The sequence below is a fragment of the Triplophysa dalaica genome, chromosome 5 (assembly GCF_015846415.1).
Source record: "Triplophysa dalaica isolate WHDGS20190420 chromosome 5, ASM1584641v1, whole genome shotgun sequence".
Lineage (NCBI taxonomy): Eukaryota > Metazoa > Chordata > Actinopteri > Cypriniformes > Nemacheilidae > Triplophysa > Triplophysa dalaica.
The window spans coordinates 26,223,857-26,249,087 of NC_079546.1; the positions used below are offsets into that span (position 1 = coordinate 26,223,857).

Genomic DNA, 25,231 nt, shown 5'->3' on the forward strand with positions numbered 1-25,231 from the left:
TGTGATGCAAAAGAACAGATACAACACATAACTAATTGCCAATCAGTTTCAAACAACTTCAGCTTCAAACAACAACTAAGTTAAAGCAATACATGAATGACTTCAGTCAAAGTTCATTGACACACTATGGCATCGAACTGTATATCAATGTTTCACTTTTAACTTTCTCCAAAGTAAAATTGATTTATTGTTACCACTAACCAGTTTCCATGTCTGATCCTGGCACAGCTGCTGCTGCAGCTGCTGCTGCTGCTGCTGGCTCCTCCTCAGTCTGCAGCTCATCTTTGCTACCCTCTACAAAACCATGTGTATAAGTGTATATTTACTACAAACTAATAACACATAAGTCACACATACATTTTATGTTAACGCTTATTGGTTATATCCTTAGAGAAAACAACATCTGATAAACAAGGAAAGTATTCAGTAAAGTGGGATAAAACTAGGGATAAAACTTTTTCGTAAGCTACCCTTATGAAAAAGAAGTATACTTCAAGTTAATTTTATGAAGAAGTATACTTAAGTAATGTTGAAGTATATTTAAGTATACCAATATCAATGTGTACTATTTCAATACAGCTTGGGACTAAATTGGCCCACTTTTATAAAAGTATATGTTTAAGTTATAAGTGTAAGAGTAGTAAACTAGGCTAGGTAGGTGTCTCATTTTTAATGCATCTGTACTACAAGTTAACTCTTAAGTAGTAGTTTACTATTTTAATACAAGTAGTATTTTTTGTTTATGAAAGTACACACTGAAGTGTACTCTCAGTAAACTATTAGTTTAGTAGTGTATACTGCAAGTATACTTGCAAGTTTTGCCTTTACTTATAGTTCACTATTGTTGTATTATGTTTGCACTTGCACAGTATACTATTGTGTTTAAATGTAGATATTTTTATAAAAAAAAAAAAAAAACTTTAACTGTACCTTAATTTTAAAAACATGTCATTAGCTTAATGTTGCATTTTTTATCAACACTTGATTGTTGGTAAGTTTCATAAAGAAAGGCAACATTTTAAACAAAAAAAAGTTGAAGACTACACCTTGATCAGATTCAGAACGGATTCAGAATAATAATAAAAACACAGATGGAGTAGATCGAGTCCAAAGTCCAAACCTTCACAGACAGTAGTTTTCTAGGCTATTTGTGGGTTAACTTACCCTTCATTTCATCTGGTAATATTAAGCGTTTTATTTTATTTTTTACTTTTGATTTACACACTGTTTAATAATTGATGATGATCACATTATTTTATATTTGATTGAGCATGGATTGAGCAATCTTCTATCACTTGCTAGTATCACTAACTTCTAGGGGTGGGAATCTTTTACCATCTCACGATTCAATTCGATTCCGATTCTTGAGGCCACGATTCGATTCATAATCGATTTTCGATTCAAAAAGATTTTCGATTCAAAACGATTCGATTTTATCCATAATGATTTCTAATCGGGTTTCTGATCATGATCTACTCTCATCTGCTTTGCTATACAGAATGACAAACGAAGACATTAAAGTGTCTTTTTCACATTTATTAAGTTCAATTCTCAGGAAAGTGCCTTTTATCAAAAACAGTCTGGTTCTCAATTGCTACTCATTAGTAGTAATGATTAGTATTATTAGTAATTAAATATAGATGAATCATCATTAAAGCTTCAATTTTCTCTGTTCCCGTTGTTCTGTGATGAACATTAATGACAGGCATCATCAGTGCTCCTGTCACTTTAAGAACAGCCGCGCATCTCACGCGATGTCCCGCGCATCTCATTTCCTCACAACTCTTTAAGTTCATTTAAGACGTTATTTAACTAATTATGACTCCTGATATGAGAATACTCAAAATCCTCTATGTTATTGTTTGTTCAAGAGCAAAAGAGAACTCGAGCAGGTGAGCAACTGTGAGCAGGAAATTGACGCGAGTCTGTCTGTGCGTGGTGTGTGTGTGTGTGTGTGTCCCTTGATTAGCTGACATAAGACGCACACACACACACAGGACATTGGCATACAGCGCGTTCTCTTGTGTCTTGTCACGCTTGGAAGTATTTACATGAATAAGCGTGATGATCATGTAACGCTAAGCAAAATGGATATAAAAACGGACGCTGCGTTATTTGCGTTAAATATTTTTAATGCGTTAAGCTGAAAAAATGAATCGCCCGCGTTAACGCGTTAATTTGCCCAGCCCTAATTAATTTATTAAATCGATTATTGGACATTTCAGATCGATTCTGAATCGTTGCAAATGAGAATCTAGATTCTTCTGTGAATCGATTTTTTGGCACACACCCCTACTAACTTCTCACTTGCACACCAGGAATATTACACTGAATGCTCATTTGCACTAATGGACTACTCTCATAACTGCATTAACTCATCTACTGCACTGTAACTTTCATAACTGCATTAACTCATCTACTTCACTGTAACCTTAATAACTGCATTAACTCATCTACTGCACTGTAACTTCAATAACTGCACTAACTCACCTACTGCACTCTAACTTGTCTATTGCATTGCATCTATCGCATAACTCACTGCATCTACTCATCTATTGCACTATAGCTTCAATATCTGCACTAACTCATCTACTGCACTGTAACTGTATATCTGCATCTACTCATGTATTGCACTATAGCTTCAATATCTGCACTAACTCATCTACTGCACTGTAACTGTATATCTGCATCTACTCATGTATTGCACCGTACCTTTAATAACCACATTAACTCATCTACTGCACTGTAACTTTAATAGCTAATGTCTGTAACTAATGCACACTCAAGTCACTTGCACTATTGTATAGTCTATATTGTTATCTGTTCATAACCTCCTGTACATTAATGTTCACAGTATATAGCCTTCTGTATATATTGGTCATAGAACATACCGATTGTCATATTTTTATAGTACATGCCCATCGTAAATTATTTTCCTAATATTGTATTCTGTATTTATTCACACTGTATATCCTGCACTTGCTAATTGCACTTCTGGTTAGACCTAAACTACATTTCGTTACACTGTACTTGTATATGTGTAATGACAATACAGTTGAATCTAATATAATCTAATCTAATCTAATCTAATCTAATTCCGGTTGCACTTGTTCATTTTCAATAATGATATATTAAATTAAATGTTGCTTTTAAATGTTAACTGTCATATTTGACCTACAACTGAGTTAAGAGAACCGGAGCATAACATAACTGTAACTGAACTTGTACTCTCAAACCTCTCCTATCAACAGGTCTGTTCCTCCAGAGCATCTCGTGTGAGTATATTCTGATCCAGGAGCAGAAGACTTGGGATGAAGCACGAGCTTACTGCAGACAGAATCATTTTGACCTGGCCACCGTTCAAAGCATTGAAGACTGGACACATGCAATGACTTCAGTGTGGATTGGGCTATACAATGATATTAACAGTTGGCGGTGGTCTTATCAAGATGAGGATATCACATTTAGGTCTTGGAGTTTGGGAGAGCCAAACAACGGAATTGGAAAACAGGAATGTGGTTCAATGGAACAGGAAAATGGCGAGATGTGCGGTGCTTTATTTATTAGCATAAAATATGACATATGGACGCTTTATATAAGTAAGGCATAATCCACTATTAAAGCTGTGGATTATCCCGCTTATACCATGGTTATTTGCCAAGTTAAACTTTATTGATGTTTACAGTGTAATTTTAGATCAAACTTAATTTTAGAACAAAATGTTAGTTATTTTGTCTATTAATTTCAAATGCAATCAAACTGACTGAAGCTGCCCGTGCATTAAAGGGTTTAAATCACACCTTCCAGCCAATCAGAATCATGTATTTAAACAGACCCCTTTATAGTCCCCTTTTCCGCTGACGTCACAACATTAGCTGGAGGCAAACAAGGAGAATACTGGAGGCGGTCATTACAAACCAACACAGAGTCGGTTACATAATGAATCGAAACATCATCTTGCTGTGTTGCTAAATGCTGGAATAAACAGATTACAGACTCTAATCTGATATTTAACACAAATCTGCTGCAATTGCTAGAAAAAAAACGACAAAAGTTGTAGTTAAACAAAATAAATATAGCGGACCAGTTTATCAGTTAAATTTAAATGCACTCCTGTCTTTTGTTGGTGTTGATTATGGTTTGGATGTCTAAAATTGATCATGTTTGCCCACCTAATCACAACACGAGGAACAGTTATTTTTCACATATTAGAGCATACATAAGATAACCTTGTTAGCCAACCACCGGAGACAAAACATTAAGGAAACAGTTTGCCGTTGCTGTTTCTACAGATTTCATGAGTGCATTAGTAGAATTTGGAAGAGAAACAATCAGAATGTTCATGTTATGTGTCAGTTGTGTTAAGTAGTTGCATTTGCTACCATTTGCCACTGTGAGAACACAAAAGCATCTTAATATGTATACGCTCTCAGTTTGTCTTTACTAGACACGCTTGGTTTCTTTATCTGGTATGTGTGGACGTCAGACCACTTAACTGGTATGGAAGGTAGTCCTGACAGTTCATCAGTCTATAGAGTGAGTGTGTACAGGTCGGCCAATCTGTTTCCTTTTGTTAAAGTTCACATTTTTAACAAAAGTCCCAGGCAGTTACTGACCTTACACATAAAAAATAATAAACCAACTTCCAAAACATGCTCGCTAGCGTTAGTAAAGCGGCCAGGGGAATCTATCTATCTGCCTCCATCGATGCTCCGGCCACAAAAACACGTCACTAACAAAAAAGGGACTATAAGCTGCCTTTTAACACTCAGGATTAATCATATTACAAGCATCTGAACCATTTCATTAGCAGCCTATATCTTTTACCAAAATGCATGTTAAAATAAAATATTTGAACTAAATAAATGTTATAACGTGATGTTTCTTTAACTCCATGGTTATGTTCTCAGGAAAACCTAGAATACATTTACTAAAAATCTGTGTCTATGCCCTTAACATGTCTTTTTGTTCTTGTCTTATTACAGAAAAGCAAACGGGAGCAAACAGGTTTATTTTCATCCACAATATCAGCTTGAATTGGCGTGAAGCTCAGAGTTACTGTAGACGGCATCACACAGATCTGGTCATCATTCGTAGTCAAACTGAAAATGATCAGCTAACCAGTATGATGCAAGGACTTAATAGAACATGGATTGGTCTGTTCAGAGATTCTTGGAAATGGTCGGATGGAACAAACGTCAACACTCCCTCCATTAATTGGATGACTGGTCAACCTGACATGACTGGTCTGAATCGACCTTGTGGTGCTGCAGATTGTGATGGTTTCATAGAGGATCAGTTCTGCTCAAATGTCCTTCCTTTCATTTGCATCTACAGTAAGTGTCAGATACGATTCTCAGCTACATATTAAATATCAAGAAACATCCTCTTTTAACTTGAATGTTGCAAAACAAGTAACAGTAATATAAATGTCCATCAAATATTGTATATGTAACGCTCGCACTAACAGCTTGTTTGCTGAACGGAGGGCTCTTGAGTTAGCACAGCTTTAGAGTTGTCCTAAAGTTAAAAAGTTTCAAGATATTTTGTCAAGTTATGATTTACTCGGAGAAGAACCCAATTGCAGCCAGCGACATGGGAATCAAGGGGTTAACAAGGGATTTAATAAATAAACAGGAACAAAACAAAAGCCTGCGAAGGGGTAAAACAATATACAAGAACTGCGGAAGGATGACTTGACAAGGAAATAAACAAGACTAGACAATGAAACAATAAACTTACGTAGACTAGGATTGAGGAATATCTTGGATTTAGGAATATCCTGGATTGAGGAATATCCTGGATTGAGGAATATCCTGGACTGATGAATATCTTGGATTGAGGAATATCTTGGACTGAGGAATATCTTGGATTTAGGAATATCCTGGACTGATGAATATCCTGGATTGAGGAATATCCTGGACTGAGGAATATCTTGGACTGAGGAATATCTTGGACTGAGGAATATCTTGGACTGAGGAATATCTTGGACTGAGGAATATCTTGGATTGAGGAATATCTTGGACTGAGGAATATCTTGGACTGAGGAATATCTTGGACTGAAAAGTTGTATGACACGGACAAAGGACAAGGCACAAGATACAAACACAAAACAAACGAGCACAGGACAATAAAACATGAGGACTATTTAAAGGGGAACAAACACAGGATGATTAATAGTGACCAGGTGATGGGGATTAAACACTAAGGGAAGGCTAAACGAGACGAAAAGGGCGGGAAACACAGACACGACATGAGAAAGTACATGGCCAGCCAAGATATAAACAAAGCCATGTCCTTCTCACACAAAACCCTAAAGCTATGCCATGACTCCGCTACAAGACCAAAAATAAACATGACATGATAGCGGAATCATGACAGCTTCTGTTACAGCCCTTTCATATCTGTAGATAAGATAATGTGCTTATGATGAATGATGGCGGCGCGTTCGGACGCAGCGGCTACTCCGGTCCTAAAAACGGTGCTTTTATGTCTGTTAGTCTCGTCTCCTCGTCTTCAAACTGTCTGACTTTATTGAAAAATCAAAAGACAAACACCCGGAACACATCTATGATCGCCAGAGCCTCCTGGATATCGACAATGTGTACAAACACCAGCTTTCACCGGCGACTACTGAGAAGCTACAAGGCCTCTGTCTGCTGCTGTAGCCGGACCCGGAGACTGTGGCCTCGTCTACTGATGCCACCCGCACAAAGCGGCGACGCCGGCGGTGTGAGAGGGGACAGAAGCGCGGCAAGCGGGGAGGTATTCGAGCTAGGCTAAGGACTAATCCAACTAGTCCAGCAATTCCATCACTCATGCTCTCAAACGTTCGCTCTCTGGAAAACAAACTGGACTTAATTCAACTCAGCCGGTCTACACAGCATGAGACAAGGGATTGTTGTGTGTTTGTTTTCACTGAAACATGGCTAAACGACAACATCCCGGACTCCGCCATTCAGCTGCATGGACTAACCTGCTGCCGAGCGGACAGAGATTCATCACTGTCTGGTAAGACTCGCGGGGGTGGCTTGTGTGTGTATATCAACAAAGAATGGTGTAACAATGCAGCGGTATTATCAAAACACTGTTCATCGCTGGTGGAGTTTATGGTTGTGAAATGTCGACCGTTCTATCTACCGCTGGAGTTCACGGCCATTGTTATTGTCGCAGTGTACATTCCCCCGTGTGCAAATGCTAAGGACGCGCTTCGTGAACTGTACAGCGCCATCAGCGAACAACAAACAAATAATCCCGACAGCTTTTTCATCATAGCCGGCGACTTCAACCACGCTAGCTTAAAGACAGTTTTACCAAAGTTCTACCAACATGTGAACTTTGCAACAAGGGGAAATAACACACTGGACTTTGTTTACACAACAGTGAAAAACGCATACAAAGCCGAACCCTGCCCCCACCTCGGATACTCGGACCACATCTCTGTTATGCTAACCCCAGCATACAGGCCGCTTCTCAAACTGGCCAAACCGGTTCAAAAGCAGATCACGGTATGGCCAGACAATGCTACCTCAGCACTACAGGACTGCTTCCAGGACACAGACTGGAACATGTTTAAAGAGGCGGCCACTTATAATAACCATACAGACCTGCAGGAGTACACGGAAACTGTGACTGCTAAGATCAAATACTGCATTGATGATGTGACAGTCACCAAGACCATCACCACACGTGCAAACCGGAAGCCATGGATGACAGCAGAGGTTTGTGGGCTACTTAATACCAGAGATGAAGCGTTCAGATCAGGAGATAAAGCAGCCCTCAAAACAGCAAGAGCCAATCTGTCCCGTGGCATCAAAAATGCAAAACGGTCATATGGCAATAAAATCAACAATCATTTCACAAACAGCAGTGATACACGGAGCCTGTGCCAAGGCATTCAGACCATCACTGACTACAAGCCCCCGCCACAAGCCTGTGACGACGACTCATCCCTCCCAGATGCACTCAAGCACTTTTATTCACGGTTTGAAATGCAGAATGACACATTTGCACAAAAACTGCCCACAACTCCCAACGACCAGGCACTCTGTCTGTCTCCAGCTGACGTAAGGAAGACCCTATCTAGGATTAACCCACGCAAGGCTGCAGTCCTGACAATATACCTGGCCGCGTACTGAAAGACTGTGCTGAACAGCTGACAGATGTCCTAACAGATATCTTCAACACCTCGCTGAGCCAAGCAGTCATCCCCACATGTCTCAAATCCACGACAATCATACCGGTACCAAAAAAATCACCTGTGTCCTGTCTAAATGACTACCGTCCCATAGCACTGACTCCAATCATAATGAAGTGCTTTGAGAGGCTAGTCATGCACAACATCGAAAACAGCATCCCCAGCACACTCGACCCTCACCAGTTTGCATACCGCCCAAACCGCTCTACGGATGATGCAATTTCCTCCACCCTCCACCTGGCTCTTACCCACCTAGAAAATAAAGACTCATATGTTAGAATGCTGTTCATCAACTTCAGCTCAGCATTCAACACAATAATCCCACAACAGCTCATCAATCAATTAAGCCTGCTGGGCCTCAACAACTCCCTTTGCAATTTGATCCTGGACTTTTTAACCGGAAGACCTCAGTCAGTCCGTGTCGGCCACAACACCTCGAGCACTACCACACTGAGCACAGGTGCCCCACAGGGCTGTGTGCTCAGCCCGCTGCTCTTCACGCTGCTGACCAACGACTGCACTGCCAAGTTCAGCTCCAACCACATCATCAAGTTTGCCGATGACACATCAGTGGTAGGTCTCATCAGCAACAACGATGAAACGCACTACAGAGAGGAAGTGGCACAGCTGACTGAATGGTGTGGCGCAAACAACCTGTCCCTCAATGGGGAGAAGACAAAGGAGGTTGTGATGGACTTCAGGAGAAACCCTGTTGACCTCCCCCCACTGACCATCGACACCTTGACTGTGGAGAGAGTCAGCAGCACTAAATTCCTGGGGGTGCACATCACAGAGGATCTCACCTGGGCTACCAACACCAAGTCTGTCTCCAAGAAGGCACAACAGCGCCTACACTTTCTCCGCCGGCTGAAAAAAGCAAGCCTCCCTCCACCAATCCTCACCACCTTCTACAGGGGTACCATTGAGAGCGTGTTGACCAGCTGCATCACTGTCTGGTACGGAAACTGTTGTGCAGCAGACCGCAAGACCCTCCAGCGGACAGTGAACACCGCTGCAAAATCATTGGTGCCCCTCTCCCCTCCATCCTGGATATTTTCCTTACACGATGCTCCAGCAAAGCAAAAAGTATCATGGAGGACTCCACCCACCCCTCCCACAGTCTCTTCCAGCTCCTACCCTCAGGTAGACGGTACCGGAGTATCAGAGCCCGCTCCGCCAGACTGCTCAACAGCTATTTCCCCCAGGCTGTAAGAGCCCTGAACTCACATCACACCGCCCCTCTCTGAAACCCCTGACAACCCCCCCCCACATACACCTTACCACATCTCAGGAAAAAAACTGTTAACTTTTATTTCTGTGCAATTCAGGTGAGCGGCTCTGCACAAGCCACCTGTAGCAACGCACTCTCCTCTGTATGCACTAGACACTTTCACACACCATTGTGTTTCCAAAATCCCACAAAAGACTGATTGTAATATATGACTGTAATGTATGTATGCTTACTTCATGCACCACAAATCACCTTACACTGTTCCCCAGACAGCTGCTTGAATGTCTCTCTCTTTTTGCACATGTACAGTATTTGTAGTCATTTGCACAGATGTACAGTTTGTATTTTATATTTTATTTTTATTTGTTAGTTTATGTATAGGTAACCACTTTTATATATAGCATATGTATAGTCAAAGCTGACAGTAGGCTAGTTGTGTATAGGTTTATACTGTTTTACTTCGTGTTGTATATCTGTATTTATGTAGTAGCACTGTGGTCCTGTGAGGCACGACATCTCGTCCCGCTATATGTCCACACATGTAGTGGAATGACAATAAAGCTCAACTTGAACTTGAACTTGAAGGAAGAGCTCTCCTGTAATAAATGTTGTCTTAAATGAGCTCCTAGCTGAAATCCTTGTTTACAAATAGATAAGAAGTTCAAGTTATGATCTTTGTGCATGAATCTCTCTGACCTTTATTAGACATCTTACAGATGTGCATGTGCTGTCTGTGTAGGAGGTTCCCAGCTTACAAAACTTTTACAAATAACATTCTTTAAATGTTGTTAACAGTCTCATCAAGTAAAAGTTATAAATAACAAATCTAAAATACGTCATGGTTGTGTAAACATTGCATTCATGTAATGAGAGAAAGCTAGTTTTGACTTTGTAATCTCAACTATTTAAACAAGCAGTATTATCAGTTCTGCTTATTTGACTGTTCTATTCTTATCTTAGGTGCCCCATTAGAGGTTATTATTACCTGTGAATCCAAGACTGCCCTTCTCAGCTGTGGTGAGTTCTCGGGGTTTTGGCGTTTCATGCATTTGCATGAACCATAATTCTAATATGTAATTCAATATCATGTATCTGTCTTATCAACAGGTCAGGGAATCATTCAAGTCCTTTCAGCCAATTATGGGCGTACAGACCGAACGACCTGCTCGACTGGAATGCTGGAAATCTCTCAAATGATCAGTGCACTGATAAGACGACATCACTTAGTGTGATGGCCATTCAGTAAGACTAGTAATAGTCACCGAACGACCTGTGAGATTAAAAAATCTAATATTTTTATACTTTTGTTATTCATTGTATTCATTTTCACAGATGTGATGGAAAAAGCAATTGTGACATAGTCGTGGACAATACAGTTTTCAATGATCCGTGTAAGCGAATTTACAAATACCTGAAAGTGTCTTACAAGTGTGTTGCACCACCTCCTTCATCTCCTCCACCTGCACCACCAAGTGAGTTTAACACCTAACTGATCAAACCCATTACAAATAAAGAAGTACTTCAACGTCATTTTATTAAGCATACTTAAGGAAGCATTATTTATTAAATACACTATATAGTAAGTAAACCAACATCAGTTAACTAGCGGTATACTTGTAAGTGTATTGTAGTAATACTGCTTGGGACTAGAGTGTTCCACTTTCTAGTTTATAAAATAATACTATACTGGTCTGCGTTTCCCAAAAGCATCGTTACCTTAAGTTGATCTTAGAACCATTGTGACTGATGAAGCTATGATCAACGTAGTCTTACGATGCTTTTGGGAAACGCAGACCTGACCATTGTTGAGCTGTATGATAACAGGTGGAACAGATAAAGCGTCCATCCACAGTGTATAAATGACCATAACTATAACTAACACAACATGTTAGTTTCTGCCTCAGTACTGTCTGGTTCCCCAGCTGTACAACTGATGTAGACTGCAGGCTCCTCCATGTTCTCAACACCCATGCATTACGATAGCCAGATCCTGTACCATATGATTGACTGCATGCGTCTATGATCTCGCATTAGAGACTGCCGCTGAAAAAAAGAAAATTAAGTAAAAAAGTTGTTATTTTTGTTTGAACTATCCCTAAAGTAAACTCAGCCAATACATTTTACAGAGTATCTAAAATTGTAAGTAGATGTATAATCGATTTTAACATGTTGTCAACCACTTATTATGACTACACTTAAAAAGATGCATGTGCGTCTGTTGTCAGTATGGTATAAAAGATCTGTAATGTCTGTCAATGTTTGCTTAATTGGCACTTTTATAAAGTAACACAATTGTCACCAAGTAGTTGTAAGTTGTGTTTCTTCAATTCTCAGCAGCCAATTTTTACAACTTGAGATGTTCTTACAGGTAGAAAGATGCAGATTGTGAGACTGGAGGTGAAATCTGGTCAGAATGTAAATGATCCTGCAGTGATGGAGAACATGTTACAGTTGGAAGGTGTTTAACTATTTGTGTTGAAACAGTAATGCATTCTGTCTTTTATACAGTACAGTAAACACATAAATATGATGTTTTGGTGTCACTTTGTGTAGATTCAGCAGAAACTAGAGGATTATGGGATAGAAAGGAACACAAGAGTGAGATGGAGACTGCAGCCTGATGGAATTGTGTTTTCTCCAAAACTCGGTCGTAAAGATGCTTCTGAGAAAAGGAATCACAACAAGGAAGACTGTTCAGAATTTCTGTTTGAATATGATGTTCACCCTCCACATAACTAGGCTTAATATATTTAAGCCTGCAATCTATTTTGATTTTGTAAACTAATCATATCACACTTGAAAAGATAAAACCAATTATTAATATTTGTTAAAAAAAAATAAAAATAATTTTAAGCCATTAGGTAGTCTATCGTTAAAAGACTGAAATAGTAAGTAAATCTTATTTATTTTTTATGAGGTAGAATCTATTAATTTTTACTGTTTGTCCTTTTCATTGGAAGAAGTTAATGAACTCCCAAAATAGTATTTTTTATTGATAAATATGACCTAATAATTGTTACCCTTTTGTCTATGCGTCAAAATGCTTTTACACAAATCACACAGCTTATGTATAACATCAAACAGTGAATCAGTCATCAATGAGTGTCTGTTTTCTTAAGTAACATTCTGCTAAACCTCAAAGTTTTGGAACTGGATCCCTAAAACATATCACAATAACACAAGCTCAATAAAACTACAAATAAATAAACTTTTATTTATAAAGCACCTTTCAAAATGTTGCATTGTTTTAATGAACACTGTAAAAAATGCCTTTGAAATGATCAATGAAATTCCATAGTTTGTACAAGGAGTTTTTTCAATTCCACAAATACTATTATCACCTTCACTTACAGACACCACTGTCACATTATTTCTGTTGTACATCTACAAAAGTTCTTATTGAGAATTAACACAAGTTTACATGATGGTTTTTGGAGTCACCATTATGGTGATGAGTGTTTGATTTTTTTGTAAAGATTTGTTGAAGAAGACAAAGTAGGAAAACAACTAAGCACAATTCTTTTCATGTCATTTTTGAGTTAATGCTCTGATTTAAAAAAATGTGTCATCCTCATTTTTGTTACTGTATGAAGGTCTTCAACAGCACATGTTCTTCAGTATTCTGACATTGTGACTGTGACACTTGTAGATACACCAAAATTTTTATCCAAGGGAAAAAACATCAAACTTTTTCATATGAAATAATCTCACTATGTCACATTTGCACATCATAGATCTATAGAATAAGAGTCAGTTCTGCACACGACTGTGTTTAGTTTTGTATGAAGATCAAACACAAGAGCAGTGAAGAGAGATCTTGATCATAAATACTATAGATGACATGACTGTGTGTGATGATAAAACACCTCTATGTGTGTAAAACACTACAAGAATCTCAACTAGACATCAAACACTTTCAGACTTTATTAAAGTTTCAGATAAAAACACACAAACTGATCAAATCTGCAGACTGACACAGACTTTCTGTAACAAGTCCAGACTGAAAACTGAGCAAAAGTCTTGTAGTGTATTTCAGCCTTAAAGCAGCTGAAGACCGAACTCTGATAGTTTATATCCGGTACAATACCGCCACCTTCTGCGATAATCGTCCAACAATAACTAAAGTCAAACCTTTACATTTATATTTACTTTAAAACATGATAAATCGATTTGTTGCCATTAAACGGCGTATGTCGAGTCGCAATTTAAATAATTACAATGAAAAACTACAACCACAACTTTACAAACATGAGAATCTCTTTTAAAGGAATAAGTGTGTGGCTCTTAAAAGAGCCTTTGTGTGCGGCGGATGAAAGCGGCGCTTTACTTGGAGCTGGTGTACTTGGTGACGGCTTTGGTGCCCTCGGACACGGCGTGTTTGGCGAGTTCACCGGGCAGCAGCAGACGCACGGCGGTCTGGATCTCTCTCGACGTGATGGTGGAGCGCTTGTTGTAGTGCGCGAGACGAGACGACTCACCGGCGATGCGCTCGAAGATGTCGTTGACGAAAGAGTTCATGATGCCCATCGCCTTGGAAGAGATGCCGGTGTCGGGGTGGACCTGCTTGAGCACTTTGTACACGTAGATGGCGTAACTCTCCTTCCTGGACTTTCTGCGCTTCTTTCCTCCCTTAACGGCGGTCTTGGTTGCGGCCTTCTTAGAGCCCTTCTTGGGCGCGGGTTTGGCTGGTTCAGGCATGATGCTTCTTCACAGATGAGTAAATGCTGAATGTTGAAGAGTCTCGTCGCTGTGGTATTTATTCACTCTCACATGCAAATGTTTAGCGTAACGGAGCCTGTTGTCTGATTGCGTGTCTTCGTCGGCCGAACCCATAAAATGTGTCTATTGGTCAGCTCATAGTTTGACGGGCTGGATAGAGAGCCAATGAAAGTGTTTCCCGCCCAGTGTTTGAAATTTGAACATGACCATCCCCCGCGCGATTCAGTATTCACTTCCCGCTATTTATCGAATTTGATTAAAAATAACCTTTATATCTGTAGTACGTCATCGTGTCTCAAAGTCACTTAAAGAGTTCATACAAAAGCATTTCACCCTTTTATGCTTTATTCACCAACTTTGGGCGTGTTTACGTTTACATAGTTAGGCGATGATGATTGTGTTTCTTTTTCGAACAACAGAAGTGTGTAACACAACAGATTAATCTCATCAATTGAGGTTCTCCAAAACGCATCCGGGTTAATAAAACTTGACATTCATAACATTTCGTTTGTTATGATATAACTTCTGAAGTTATAAACTACTCGAGTGATAAAGTGGCTTTTAGAAGAGCAGTTGTGTTTCATAAGTCTTGTTTCAAAGTGAAAGTACGTCATCGTGTCATCACAGTCCGTCAAAGATTTCGTCCAGAAAGCATTTCACTCGATTACACGTTATTCACGATACATTGCACGTGCTGACGTTTATAGTTACGTCATGATGACTGTGTTTCTTCTTCTTCGAGCGAACGAAGTGTTTAACACAAGTTCTAAAAGTAATAGTTCTCGTTAAATAGGATTTTTTTTATGAAATTCATCTCTTCGAGTGAGACAGTGTGTGGCTCTTAAAAGAGCCGTTGTGTTCAATGTTTTACTTCAGAATAAACGCGTTTAACCTCCGAAGCCGTACAGAGTGCGTCCCTGTCGTTTCAGCGCGTACACGACGTCCATGGCGGTGACGGTCTTTCTCTTGGCGTGCTCGGTGTAGGTGACGGCGTCACGGATAACATTCTCCAGAAACACCTTCAACACACCGCGAGTCTCCTCGTAGATCAGACCGGAGATACGTTTCACTCCGCCGCGTCGAGCGAGACGACGGATGGCGGGTTTGGTGATGCCCTGGATGTTATCACGCAGAACTTTACGATGACGCTTCGCGCCTCCTTTTCCGAGTCCCTTTCCGCCTTTACCTCTTCCAGACATGATGCGCGAGTAGTTCAGAGTAATGCTACACACGATATCCTGAACAGAGGACGGCTGAGGCATATTATATTTACCTACAGGACCTAATAGAAACACAAGCGTGCGAGGGCGGTGCAAGTGGCACGTCACTTTTTTATTTTCCTCACCGCTCCTTCAGTAATTCAGTAAATATACATTTATGAATTTAGCAGATGATTTTATCCACAGTGACTTACATCACATTATCTTATACATTTGTTTCTGAGTGTTTAATCCCCTGAGATCGAACCCATGACCTCGGCGTTGTTAGCGCCATGCTCTTCTATTCTAGACAAGTACAAAATCTAATGTACAAAAAAGCGTGATTTTTAAATTAATCTTAATAGAAATTTGCACCTTAGCACAACATTTCTTCACATCTCATCACAAGTGCAGCATGAACACGTTTACTGACACAAGCGCTCAACTTCTATATATGAGAGCCGGTTATACATGACTCGGGAGACTACAAATATTCTTCAGCGGTTTGACTGAACGTTAGACTCGGTTTGTCGTCTCAGACAAGTAATAATCCAATACAGGTTTATGAATTGAAAGCAAAATGTGCAGTTTTAATCTGTAATTAACCGGCAGGGAGACACAGGAATCGCATTGTTCTTTTATAGGTTAAGTGTGTGGCTCTTAAAAGAGCCTTTGGTTTGAAACGAACTGTCGCCCGTTTACTTGGTCTTGGCGGGCTTCTCGGTCTTCTTGGGCAGCAGCACGGCCTGGATGTTGGGCAGAACGCCGCCCTGAGCGATGGTCACTCTGCCCAGAAGTTTGTTCAGCTCCTCGTCGTTGCGCACCGCCAGCTGCAAGTGACGGGGGATGATGCGAGTCTTCTTATTGTCTCGAGCGGCGTTTCCGGCCAACTCGAGGATCTCAGCGGTCAGATACTCGAGCACGGCGGCCAGATACACTGGGGCACCGGCACCCACACGATGCGCATAGTTGCCTTTACGGAGGAGTCTGTGGACGCGACCCACGGGAAACTGAAGTCCAGCTCTAGAGGAGCGAGTCTTGGCCTTAGCTCTCGCTTTGCCGCCGGTTTTGCCTCTGCCGCTCATTATCTTCAGCTGTGGTAGTTTACTTACTCTGTAAGAAAGAAAGATGAAGCTTAAGCGCTGCAGTTCTCAATATTTGAAACCCTCTGCTTGTCGACTATTGGTTGGAGTCGGTAAAACTTTAAACCAATCAGTCAACTTCCCTCCAAACTCAAAGCCCAGCCCCCTCTTTCTCCTCACAGATGCTGTGTGACGCGCAACAGTTTTGATATAACGAGAAAACTTAAACTCTCTTTCTCATTAAGTAAAGTATTTCCTGATTATCATTTAAAGTTTAATCAACTCTGTCACATGTTAACACTTCTGCAATCTCAAGGCAGATAAAGAGATGAAGGAAGTGAAGTTTATTGAATAGTGTGATATAAATTGTGTTCTTTACAAATTTAAATGTACAATATTTGTAAGGACTATAAAGAAATGCCACCACATGCTTTTTGTATCAACACACATAAAAGGGGAAATTCAATCAATGTCACACGTCACTCCTCTCTTCATTCAGTTACATTGACTCCTGTAGTCACTCTCATCAAACTCAAAGCTCTGCTCTCGGCCTACAAGACCAGCACTGGTTCTGCAGCTCCATATCTTCACTCGCTCATACAGACTTATGTACCCGTCAGATCCCTGCGCTCTGCACATGAACCACGTCTTGTGCTGTGATCACAAAAAGGTCAAAAATCACTCTCACGTACTTTCTCTGGATCTTTTCCACATGTGTGTAATGATCTGCCCGCTGCTACAAGATCATCAGATTCTGTGTCCATCTTTAAGAATCATCTGAAAACACATCTCATCTGTCAACAGCTGACCCATCAGTTCTGACTTCTGTCTCTTTTCTACTATTTCAATCAAAAAAACAATCTTATCTTTGTGTTAGGCTATGAGCGGTGCCGGCCCTACCTAATAAGCGATATAGGCAGTTGCATGGGGCCTCCATGGCCACTAGGGGACCCCTTTACTTGCTCGTTGTGTCATTGTCAATCATCATGTGCGTTAGCTTTAAATTGTGCAAAGATTAAAAATTTAAGGCGGCAATATCTGTCTGGTGCAGAGAAGAGGAAGAAGAGGAAGGAAAAAGAGGAAAGAAGAGTAGAAAATAAAGGATCAAGAAAAGTGTAAGCGTGCAATCCCTGGGACCGAACCCATGATCTCAGTGTTGCAAGAACCATGCTCAAACCACTGAGCTACAGGAAAGCTGTAAAGGGATAATAATGTGTTGTTAATTTGAAATTGTCAGATATGATTCAGTTTAGGGCCCCCAAAATCCTAGGGCCGGCCCTAGAGACCAGTTTTACTGCACATATGCTCTTTGTCCTGATGTTGTTTCAATTGCTTCTATTGTTTACCTCATTGTAAAAGTGTCTGCTAAATGATTAAATGTAAGCACATTTTTATAAAAAGCAATTTACACTACTGGTCAAAAGTTTTCAAACACTAAATTGCTCATTTATTCATATTTTTTCCACATTTAGAAAAAGGCCACTGTGGACTGAAGAGGTTGTGACTGAAAAAATCTAAACAATCAAATAAAAAATGTTATGTATCTGCTATAAACTTGTTATATACATCTTCAATGTAGTCATTGTTTGCCTGATATTTGCAGACATTAATTTTATCATCAACTGCTTGAGGTTTCACCTAGAAGATTCTTTTCAAACACCACTAAACAAGTTCTCATATGAGCTCTTATTGGTTGCTCTTTTGCATTATTTAGTAAAAGTCATCCATTTCAAAAACGTTTTTATATATATATATATATACACAGATATATTAGTTGATAATGAAGATATTTAAATTAGCACATTTCCTGTCGATGTATAATTTCAGACATTTAAGAACCTTCAGATTAAATCATTTTTAAGACCACGAGAAACATTTCATTCAAGTGTTCAAACACGTTTGACTGGTAGTGTATAGTGACTGAATAAAGCAGTTTAATTAATAAAAGATTAATCTTTAAAACAAGTCAGTTTATGTACACATGACAAAGACATCCAGGACAGATTCACAGTTTTCTTCTTTTTTTGTTACAGAGAGACTCAATAAAAACAATAAAAAGTCCTTGTGTTCAATATGTCTGCAAAAAAAAAAAAAGAATTTACAGATGATAAAACACTAAATAAAAGTAATAATAATAACTGCTTTAACGTTTCAATCATTCAGAACCCAAGACTGACTGCAGCAAACTTGGTTGTCTGTAAGAAAAAAAAATAGATAAATACAACATGTCAATACTGGACAAAAATATTTAGTTTTTATTATATTTAATCCATATTTATTGTCCGTTTTTACGTTTCGTCAGTCTGAATATAAAACATTTACACATCAGTAACACAAACAGCGTTGTGTCATTCACACAAATACCTCGAGAGTGTTCGTGTGTTTCAATCTGATCAAAACAACTTCTGTATGAAACACTTTACAAGTCCCTGAATGACATTAACTTAACTCAAGTCATTTATTACATGTATGTTAAATAAACAGAAAACATGTTTAATGTTTCATCAATGTTTACACAAACAAATCACATGAAATTCACTCGCAGCTTTTCTCCAGAGATCGATGCTGGTCGTGTTTTTAATGTAACACTGAAATAATAAACCCTTTACTGTCGTGTTTAGTCTGTGAATAAAGCTCTGGATCTCTGCTCTGTGTTCACGCTGTTTTCACTCCGTCAAATGATTTTAAAACTCTGATATTTAATCGAAATGTCTCAGGAGAAAACACAAGAGTTTGCGGCTCACAGAGGCACTGACAGGTCGAGCTGAGTCTATATGGTTCTCACGTAGTGTTTAAGATCGCAGAGCCGCTCAGTCCTTCCGCATTACCGATCAACTATAGACTGTGACCGAAAGCTCTTTACCTCAGAAATGGCAGAAACCGCTCCAGCTCCAGCAGCCCCGCCGGCGAAAGCGCCCAAGAAGAAATCTGCGGCCAAACCCAAGACAGCGGGTCCAGGCGCGAGTGATCTCATCGTTAAAGCCGTGACGGCCTCCAAGGAGAGAAACGGTGTGTCTCTGGCCGCCCTGAAGAAAGCTCTCACCGCCGGCGGATACGATGTGGAGAAGAACAACTCCCGCGTCAAGCTCGCCATCAAGAGCCTCGTGACTAAAGGCACACTGGTCCAGACTAAAGGAACCGGTGCTTCAGGATCTTTCAAACTCAACAAAAAACAAGTCGAGACTAAGAAGCCAGCGAAGAAAGCCGCTCCTAAAGCAAAGAAGCCCGCAGTGAAGAAGCCCGCTGCTGCTGCCAAGAAGCCGAAGACCGCAGTGGCGAAGAAGACCGCCGCAAAGAAGTCTCCCAAGAAGGTCAAGAAACCTGCCGCCACCGCCGCTAAAAAGGCAACGAAGAGCCCCAAGAAGGCGAAGAAGCCAGCGGCCCCCAAGAAAGCAGCCAAGAGTCCGAAGAAAGCAGCTAAAAGCCCCAAGAAGGTCAAGGCTGCAAAACCCAAGACGACGAAGCCCAAAGCAGCTAAGCCTAAAAGGGCCGCCCCGAAAAAGAAGTAAATTACTTCTCCAGACTTTCTATTACAAAAGGCTCTTTTAAGAGCCACCACCAGCCCACTAAAGAGTTGTGTTTCAGTGATATGTCGATATTATGGTTGTGTTCTCACATTTAAATCTATTTATTTGGCAGACGCTTTTATCCAAAGCTACTTACAGTGCATTATCCTTTACATTTATACATAGATATCTGGGCTCGAACCCACAACCTTGCTCTTCTAAGCTACAGGAAAACTCTTTATATATGAATATGCTGAGAAATCTGGTTCAAATTAAGAACACAAGATATGATCGTCAGAGCATTTAATTCATAATCGGCGCAACATCTGAAGTTATGTTGTCAGTATAAATGTTTGCTTTTGTTTATACTGTTGTTTCCTATAGACGTGTGTGAAAAGACCGCAGATATAAGATTTAATGTAGTGAAAGATCACGTGATCAAAAACTGAAACAAAACAGGCAGACGGGAAGAAATGGGCGGGCTTTGGTTTTTGGAGGGAAGTTCAGTGATTGGTTTGAACTTTTCACAGACTCCAATCAATAAGCGAACGATAGGCACGTATAAATGCTGAAAACCAAAAACTATGTCTCACATTTCCTTCGTCTTTCTATAATCTAGAGGATTTTATTTTTTAAGCAGCAATGAGTGGAAGAGGTAAAACTGGCGGTAAATCAAGAGCGAAAGCTAAGACTCGGTCATCCAGAGCGGGTCTTCAGTTTCCCGTCGGCCGTGTTCACAGGCTACTTCGCAAAGGTAACTACGCACATCGCGTCGGTGCCGGAGCTCCAGTTTATCTCGCCGCTGTCCTCGAGTATCTCACCGCTGAGATCTTGGAGTTGGCCGGAAACGCCGCTCGGGACAACAAGAAGAGCCGGATCATTCCCCGCCATCTACAGCTGGCCGTGCGTAACGACGAGGAGTTGAACAGACTTCTGGGCGGCGTGACCATCGCCCAGGGCGGTGTGTTGCCCAACATCCAGGCGGTCTTACTGCCCAAGAAGACTGACAAACCCGCTAAGACCAAGTAAACGGGGGACAGTTCGTTTCAAACCAAAGGCTCTTTTAAGAGCCACCCACATTATCACTGAGAGAGCGACGAGGTTTCTGTTTTAATCTATCGTGTTTGTATATTAATACAATTATCATAGACCTGCTATAAATAAAGTCGCGTTCTAAACAGTCCCCTGCCCCAAATGTTCTACCAGATATGCTTATTTTTACTCGTACGGTAGCTAACAAGATGTCTTTGACGTTCTATCAGAGTAAAAAAAATATTGTTCGGCGTCTTGCTTTAACGGGTTTAAGTTAAGAAAGGATTAATTTTATTGATTTGTAGTTGAAGTCATTTCTATGTGAACTCTGTTAAATAGCAACGTGCAAATGTCTGATCAGAGAAATAATACACGAGTATTAAATAAAGAGATAAAGAGAAATTATATGATTATCTTGTCTTGTGTCCGTAACGCGTGATCTGAACCAAGGAAACACAATGTCCCGCCAGTTTCATTTGAACGCACATCGCGCGGCCATTGGCTCACTGTCTCGAGCGAACGTCACACATCAGCCAATCATCTGTCTCCGTGTCCTTGACGTGCTGCGCGTTTTAGCCTTTAAAAGCAGGCACACCGACACCGCAGACATATTCTGAACGAAACGCAGAAGATTCAGCAGCAATGGCAAGAACCAAGCAGACCGCCCGTAAGTCCACCGGTGGCAAAGCCCCGAGGAAGCAGCTCGCCACCAAAGCCGCCCGTAAGAGCGCTCCCGCCACCGGCGGCGTGAAGAAGCCTCATCGTTACAGGCCCGGCACCGTGGCTCTGAGAGAGATCCGCCGCTACCAGAAGTCCACCGAGCTGCTCATCCGCAAACTGCCTTTCCAGCGCCTGGTGAGAGAGATCGCTCAGGACTTCAAGACGGATCTGCGCTTCCAGAGCTCCGCCGTCATGGCTCTGCAGGAGTCCAGCGAGGCTTATCTGGTCGGTCTGTTCGAGGACACAAACCTGTGCGCCATCCACGCTAAGAGGGTCACCATCATGCCCAAAGACATTCAGCTGGCCCGCCGCATCCGCGGAGAGCGCGCTTAAGTCCCGCTTTAAAAACAACTCAACGGCTCTTTTAAGAGCCACCACATGAACTGAACGACACGATTTCCACCGTTCTCCACAAACATAAATAGTAACGCAAGTTGTCAATGATGAATATTATTTTAGAAAACGTGATTGCTCAATATTAAGAATGATTATCTTATCAGTCTCTTAAACAGCAGATATACCCGTGTGTTTTTATTCAGTCTGCACCAAATCATTCCTCTTAAGAGCGTCTGATCACATGTAAAGTACACTCTCCTTCCTCAAACACACTTTTAATAATCAGTTTGCTAGTAGATAAAAACGAAGTAAAATTTGACTAGTGGTCGTCTATCATTTCTAACTAATCTATTATTTTCTGAAATCAGTTTAGGTTAGAGGTTAGTTCACTCAAAAAGTAAAATTATATAATTGTCTTTAATTTTCTTCTGTTATGAATGTTTGCAATTTTCAGTTCTGTGACATAGTCAACTACCATAATATAAAAATATTTCTGTTGTACACAAAGTGAGATATTGTGAAGTATTTGGGATAAAAACCCTTTAGTGCACCTTTAACTACCATTGAATTGTTCCTATTGTGGGAGTCAATGTTGTAACAGAATTAAAAATGCTGACATTCTCACAAATATCTTTACCTGTGTTCGTCAAAACAAAGTAAATTAAAACAGGTTAGAAATATAAGGCTGAATAGATGATTACATCATTTTATTGGGTGAACTATCACTTAAAGTTTATTGTTTAGTTTCTTATAAAAACTTAAACATCGTGTTTTATGTAAGTTAAACTATAAAGAGATTTACTGAGAGCTTTGTGAGGGCAGAGGCGAAAAGAAAAAGCGTCTAAATGACGTGGGCTGGTCAAACGCACCTTCAAACACGAGACTGTGGGCGGGAAACGGTTTCATTGGCTCTCTATCCAGCCCGTCAAACTATGATCAGACCAATGAACACATTTTATAGGTTCGGCCGACGAAGACACGCAATCAGACAACAGGCTCCGTGACGCTAAACATTTGCATGTGAGAGTGAATAAATACCACAGCGACGAGACTCTTCAACATTCAGTATTTTCTGATCTGTGAAGAAGCATCATGCCTGAACCAGCCAAACCCGCGCCCAAGAAGGGCTCTAAGAAGGCCGTCACCAAGACCGCCACCAAGACCGCCGTTAAGGGAGGAAAGAAGCGCAGAAAGTCCAGGAAGGAGAGTTACGCCATCTACGTGTACAAAGTGCTCAAGCAGGTCCACCCCGACACCGGCATCTCTTCCAAGGCGATGGGCATCATGAACTCTTTCGTCAACGACATCTTCGAGCGCATCGCCGGTGAGTCGTCTCGTCTCGCGCACTACAACAAGCGCTCCACCATCACGTCGAGAGAGATCCAGACCGCCGTGCGTCTGCTGCTGCCCGGTGAACTCGCCAAACACGCCGTGTCCGAGGGCACCAAAGCCGTCACCAAGTACACCAGCTCCAAGTAAAGCGCCGCTTTCATCCGCCGCACACAAAGGCTCTTTTAAGAGCCACCCATGACGTCACCAAAGAGCTTCTAATATTGGATTTATAGATTAGATTAAACTTTATTGTCATTACACATATACAAGTACAGTGTAACGAAATGTAGTTTAGGTCTAACCAGAAGTGCAATTATCAAGTGCAGATATACAGTGTGAATAAATACAGAATACAATATTAGGAAAATACTATACAATGGCCATGTACTATGAAAATATGACAATCGGTATGTTCTATGAACAATATATACAGAAGGCTATATACTGTGAACATAATGTTCAGGTGGTTATGAACAGATAACAATATAGACTATACAATAGTGCAAGTGACTTGAGTGTGCATTAGTTACAGATATTAGCTATTAGTTAGTATAAGTTACAGTGCAGTACATGAGTTAATGCAGTTATTGAAGTTGTAGTGCAATACATGAGTAGATGCAGTTATACAGTTACAGCGCAGTAGATGAGTTATAGGAGTCGTGTTGAATCTTTGCACGTCTCCTTGATAAACTTTTATATTATTTTATTATGAGAAGTACATATTCCGTCTCGTGTTGTATCGTAAATGAGGAACACCAGTTTGTTTAAATCCTGACTATACATCAACTTTTGCATTGACCATGTAGGTGCAGAACAACTGAATGTTCATGTGTCTGTGTAGGGTGTCAACAAGGGGCAACCAATCTCGTTGTCTATAATCTCAACATAAAGGCCCAGTTAGTAATTTCGTTTCAATTCTTCTGTACAACTTCAAACTTAAAGTTCTAGGAGCCAAACTTTGGCATGTTTTGTTCTCACATTTTTCTTTCAAATGCTATTTGAAAACGATGAATATACAATTTTCCTTAGAACAAACAATTTGATTGTACATATTTTTCTTTATAATTCTCACTTTTGATGAACTGTATCTAATGTAAAAGCTATTTTGTTGACGTCAAAATTATAACAAAAGCCTAACATTGCATTGTTTAAATAAAGGGTTATGGAAAATGTTGTTGATTTAATTACACATAAAATGAGTAGAAATAAACATTCAAACCACTGCGATCATTCAGACAACAAACTATTTTCGAGTTTTAATTGTTTTATTTGGGATATATTTGTCACTTTATATGATCAGTACAATTGTGTTACAAATATTATCTTTTTATCCAATTCAATTATTTTGTTTTAAGTTTGCTTCTATTTATCAAAACAACGTCACAGTTACGTCATATCATATATAAAGGGAAACTGGAGGTGGTCAAAACAAACCAGCACAGAGTCGGCAACACGAAATATACAAATATCTTATTGTGTTGTTGAGAGGCAGAAGCGATTGCTGAGACACAGAAAGAACAATTCAAAAACTTGTTTAATATGTTTTAATATTCATTTAAGTATTTGAACAGTTCACTTCAACACAAATATTTTCAGAGATTATTTTGTCTATTCAGTGTTTATAAAGAAGCTTTAATTTAAATTCATGTTCTCAAACAACCACATGATTCAAAACTGTTTTTAAAATGTTGAATTTGCCCTTCAGACACGGTTACTAGTGTTTGTATTGAAACAGATTATAACGTTTTATCTAAAAGCATTACATATTCAGCTGCTACAGTCTACACACCTCACCAAACACAAACACACAAGATAAAACACACAGAATATAAACATTAAAGTCACATTGTCACATGTCATTGTGTTAATCTGTACTC

At 40.1% G+C, this 25,231-nt stretch overlaps 7 protein-coding genes across 8 annotated transcripts; 4 read left to right on the top strand and 3 right to left on the bottom strand.

The window, feature by feature from the left end:
* Window positions 1–13,619: 13,619 nt before the first annotated feature.
* LOC130420791 (histone H2B-like) lies at window positions 13,620–14,348 on the bottom strand. Its single transcript, XM_056748305.1, has one exon. The coding sequence runs from the start codon at window positions 14,124–14,126 to the stop codon at window positions 13,752–13,754; it is 375 nt and encodes a 124-aa protein (XP_056604283.1). The 5' UTR covers window positions 14,127–14,348; the 3' UTR covers window positions 13,620–13,751.
* A 666-nt stretch (window positions 14,349–15,014) lies between these two features.
* Window positions 15,015–15,358, bottom strand: LOC130420807 (histone H4). The gene has a single exon (XM_056748321.1). The coding sequence runs from the start codon at window positions 15,344–15,346 to the stop codon at window positions 15,035–15,037; it is 312 nt and encodes a 103-aa protein (XP_056604299.1). The 5' UTR covers window positions 15,347–15,358; the 3' UTR covers window positions 15,015–15,034.
* A 651-nt stretch (window positions 15,359–16,009) lies between these two features.
* LOC130420748 (histone H2A-like) lies at window positions 16,010–16,431 on the bottom strand. The gene has a single exon (XM_056748260.1). The coding sequence runs from the start codon at window positions 16,429–16,431 to the stop codon at window positions 16,045–16,047; it is 387 nt and encodes a 128-aa protein (XP_056604238.1). The 3' UTR covers window positions 16,010–16,044.
* A 2,830-nt stretch (window positions 16,432–19,261) lies between these two features.
* Window positions 19,262–19,991, top strand: LOC130420727 (histone H1-like). Of its 2 annotated transcripts, XM_056748240.1 has the most exons (2): window positions 19,284–19,676; window positions 19,725–19,991. In XM_056748240.1, the coding sequence occupies exons 1-2, from the start codon at window positions 19,299–19,301 to the stop codon at window positions 19,935–19,937; spliced, it is 591 nt and encodes a 196-aa protein (XP_056604218.1). In that variant the 5' UTR covers window positions 19,284–19,298; the 3' UTR covers window positions 19,938–19,991. The 2 variants fall into 2 exon arrangements, with proteins under 2 accessions (XP_056604219.1, XP_056604218.1); XM_056748241.1 differs by having other exon boundaries at window positions 19,262–19,991.
* Window positions 19,992–20,576: 585 nt separating this feature from the next.
* Window positions 20,577–20,963, top strand: LOC130420763 (histone H2A-like). The gene has a single exon (XM_056748277.1). It carries the CDS (start codon window positions 20,577–20,579, stop codon window positions 20,961–20,963), a length of 387 nt encoding a protein of 128 aa, XP_056604255.1.
* Window positions 20,964–21,608: 645 nt separating this feature from the next.
* Window positions 21,609–22,020, top strand: LOC130420731 (histone H3-like). Its single transcript, XM_056748245.1, has one exon. The coding sequence runs from the start codon at window positions 21,609–21,611 to the stop codon at window positions 22,017–22,019; it is 411 nt and encodes a 136-aa protein (XP_056604223.1). The 3' UTR covers window position 22,020.
* Window positions 22,021–23,114: 1,094 nt separating this feature from the next.
* LOC130420461 (histone H2B-like) lies at window positions 23,115–23,517 on the top strand. The gene has a single exon (XM_056747746.1). The coding sequence runs from the start codon at window positions 23,115–23,117 to the stop codon at window positions 23,499–23,501; it is 387 nt and encodes a 128-aa protein (XP_056603724.1). The 3' UTR covers window positions 23,502–23,517.
* The last annotated feature ends 1,714 nt before the right edge of the window (window positions 23,518–25,231 follow it).

Excerpts from the sequence above, each read along its gene's own strand:
- LOC130420791 (XM_056748305.1), bottom strand. The coding sequence starts at position 14,126 with ATGCCTGAACCAGCCAAACCCGCGCCCAAGAAGGGCTCTAAGAAGGCC.
- LOC130420807 (XM_056748321.1), bottom strand. The coding sequence starts at position 15,346 with ATGTCTGGAAGAGGTAAAGGCGGAAAGGGACTCGGAAAAGGAGGCGCG.
- LOC130420748 (XM_056748260.1), bottom strand. The coding sequence starts at position 16,431 with ATGAGCGGCAGAGGCAAAACCGGCGGCAAAGCGAGAGCTAAGGCCAAG.
- LOC130420727 (XM_056748241.1), top strand. The coding sequence starts at position 19,299 with ATGGCAGAAACCGCTCCAGCTCCAGCAGCCCCGCCGGCGAAAGCGCCC.
- LOC130420763 (XM_056748277.1), top strand. The coding sequence starts at position 20,577 with ATGAGTGGAAGAGGTAAAACTGGCGGTAAATCAAGAGCGAAAGCTAAG.
- LOC130420731 (XM_056748245.1), top strand. The coding sequence starts at position 21,609 with ATGGCAAGAACCAAGCAGACCGCCCGTAAGTCCACCGGTGGCAAAGCC.
- LOC130420461 (XM_056747746.1), top strand. The coding sequence starts at position 23,115 with ATGCCTGAACCAGCCAAACCCGCGCCCAAGAAGGGCTCTAAGAAGGCC.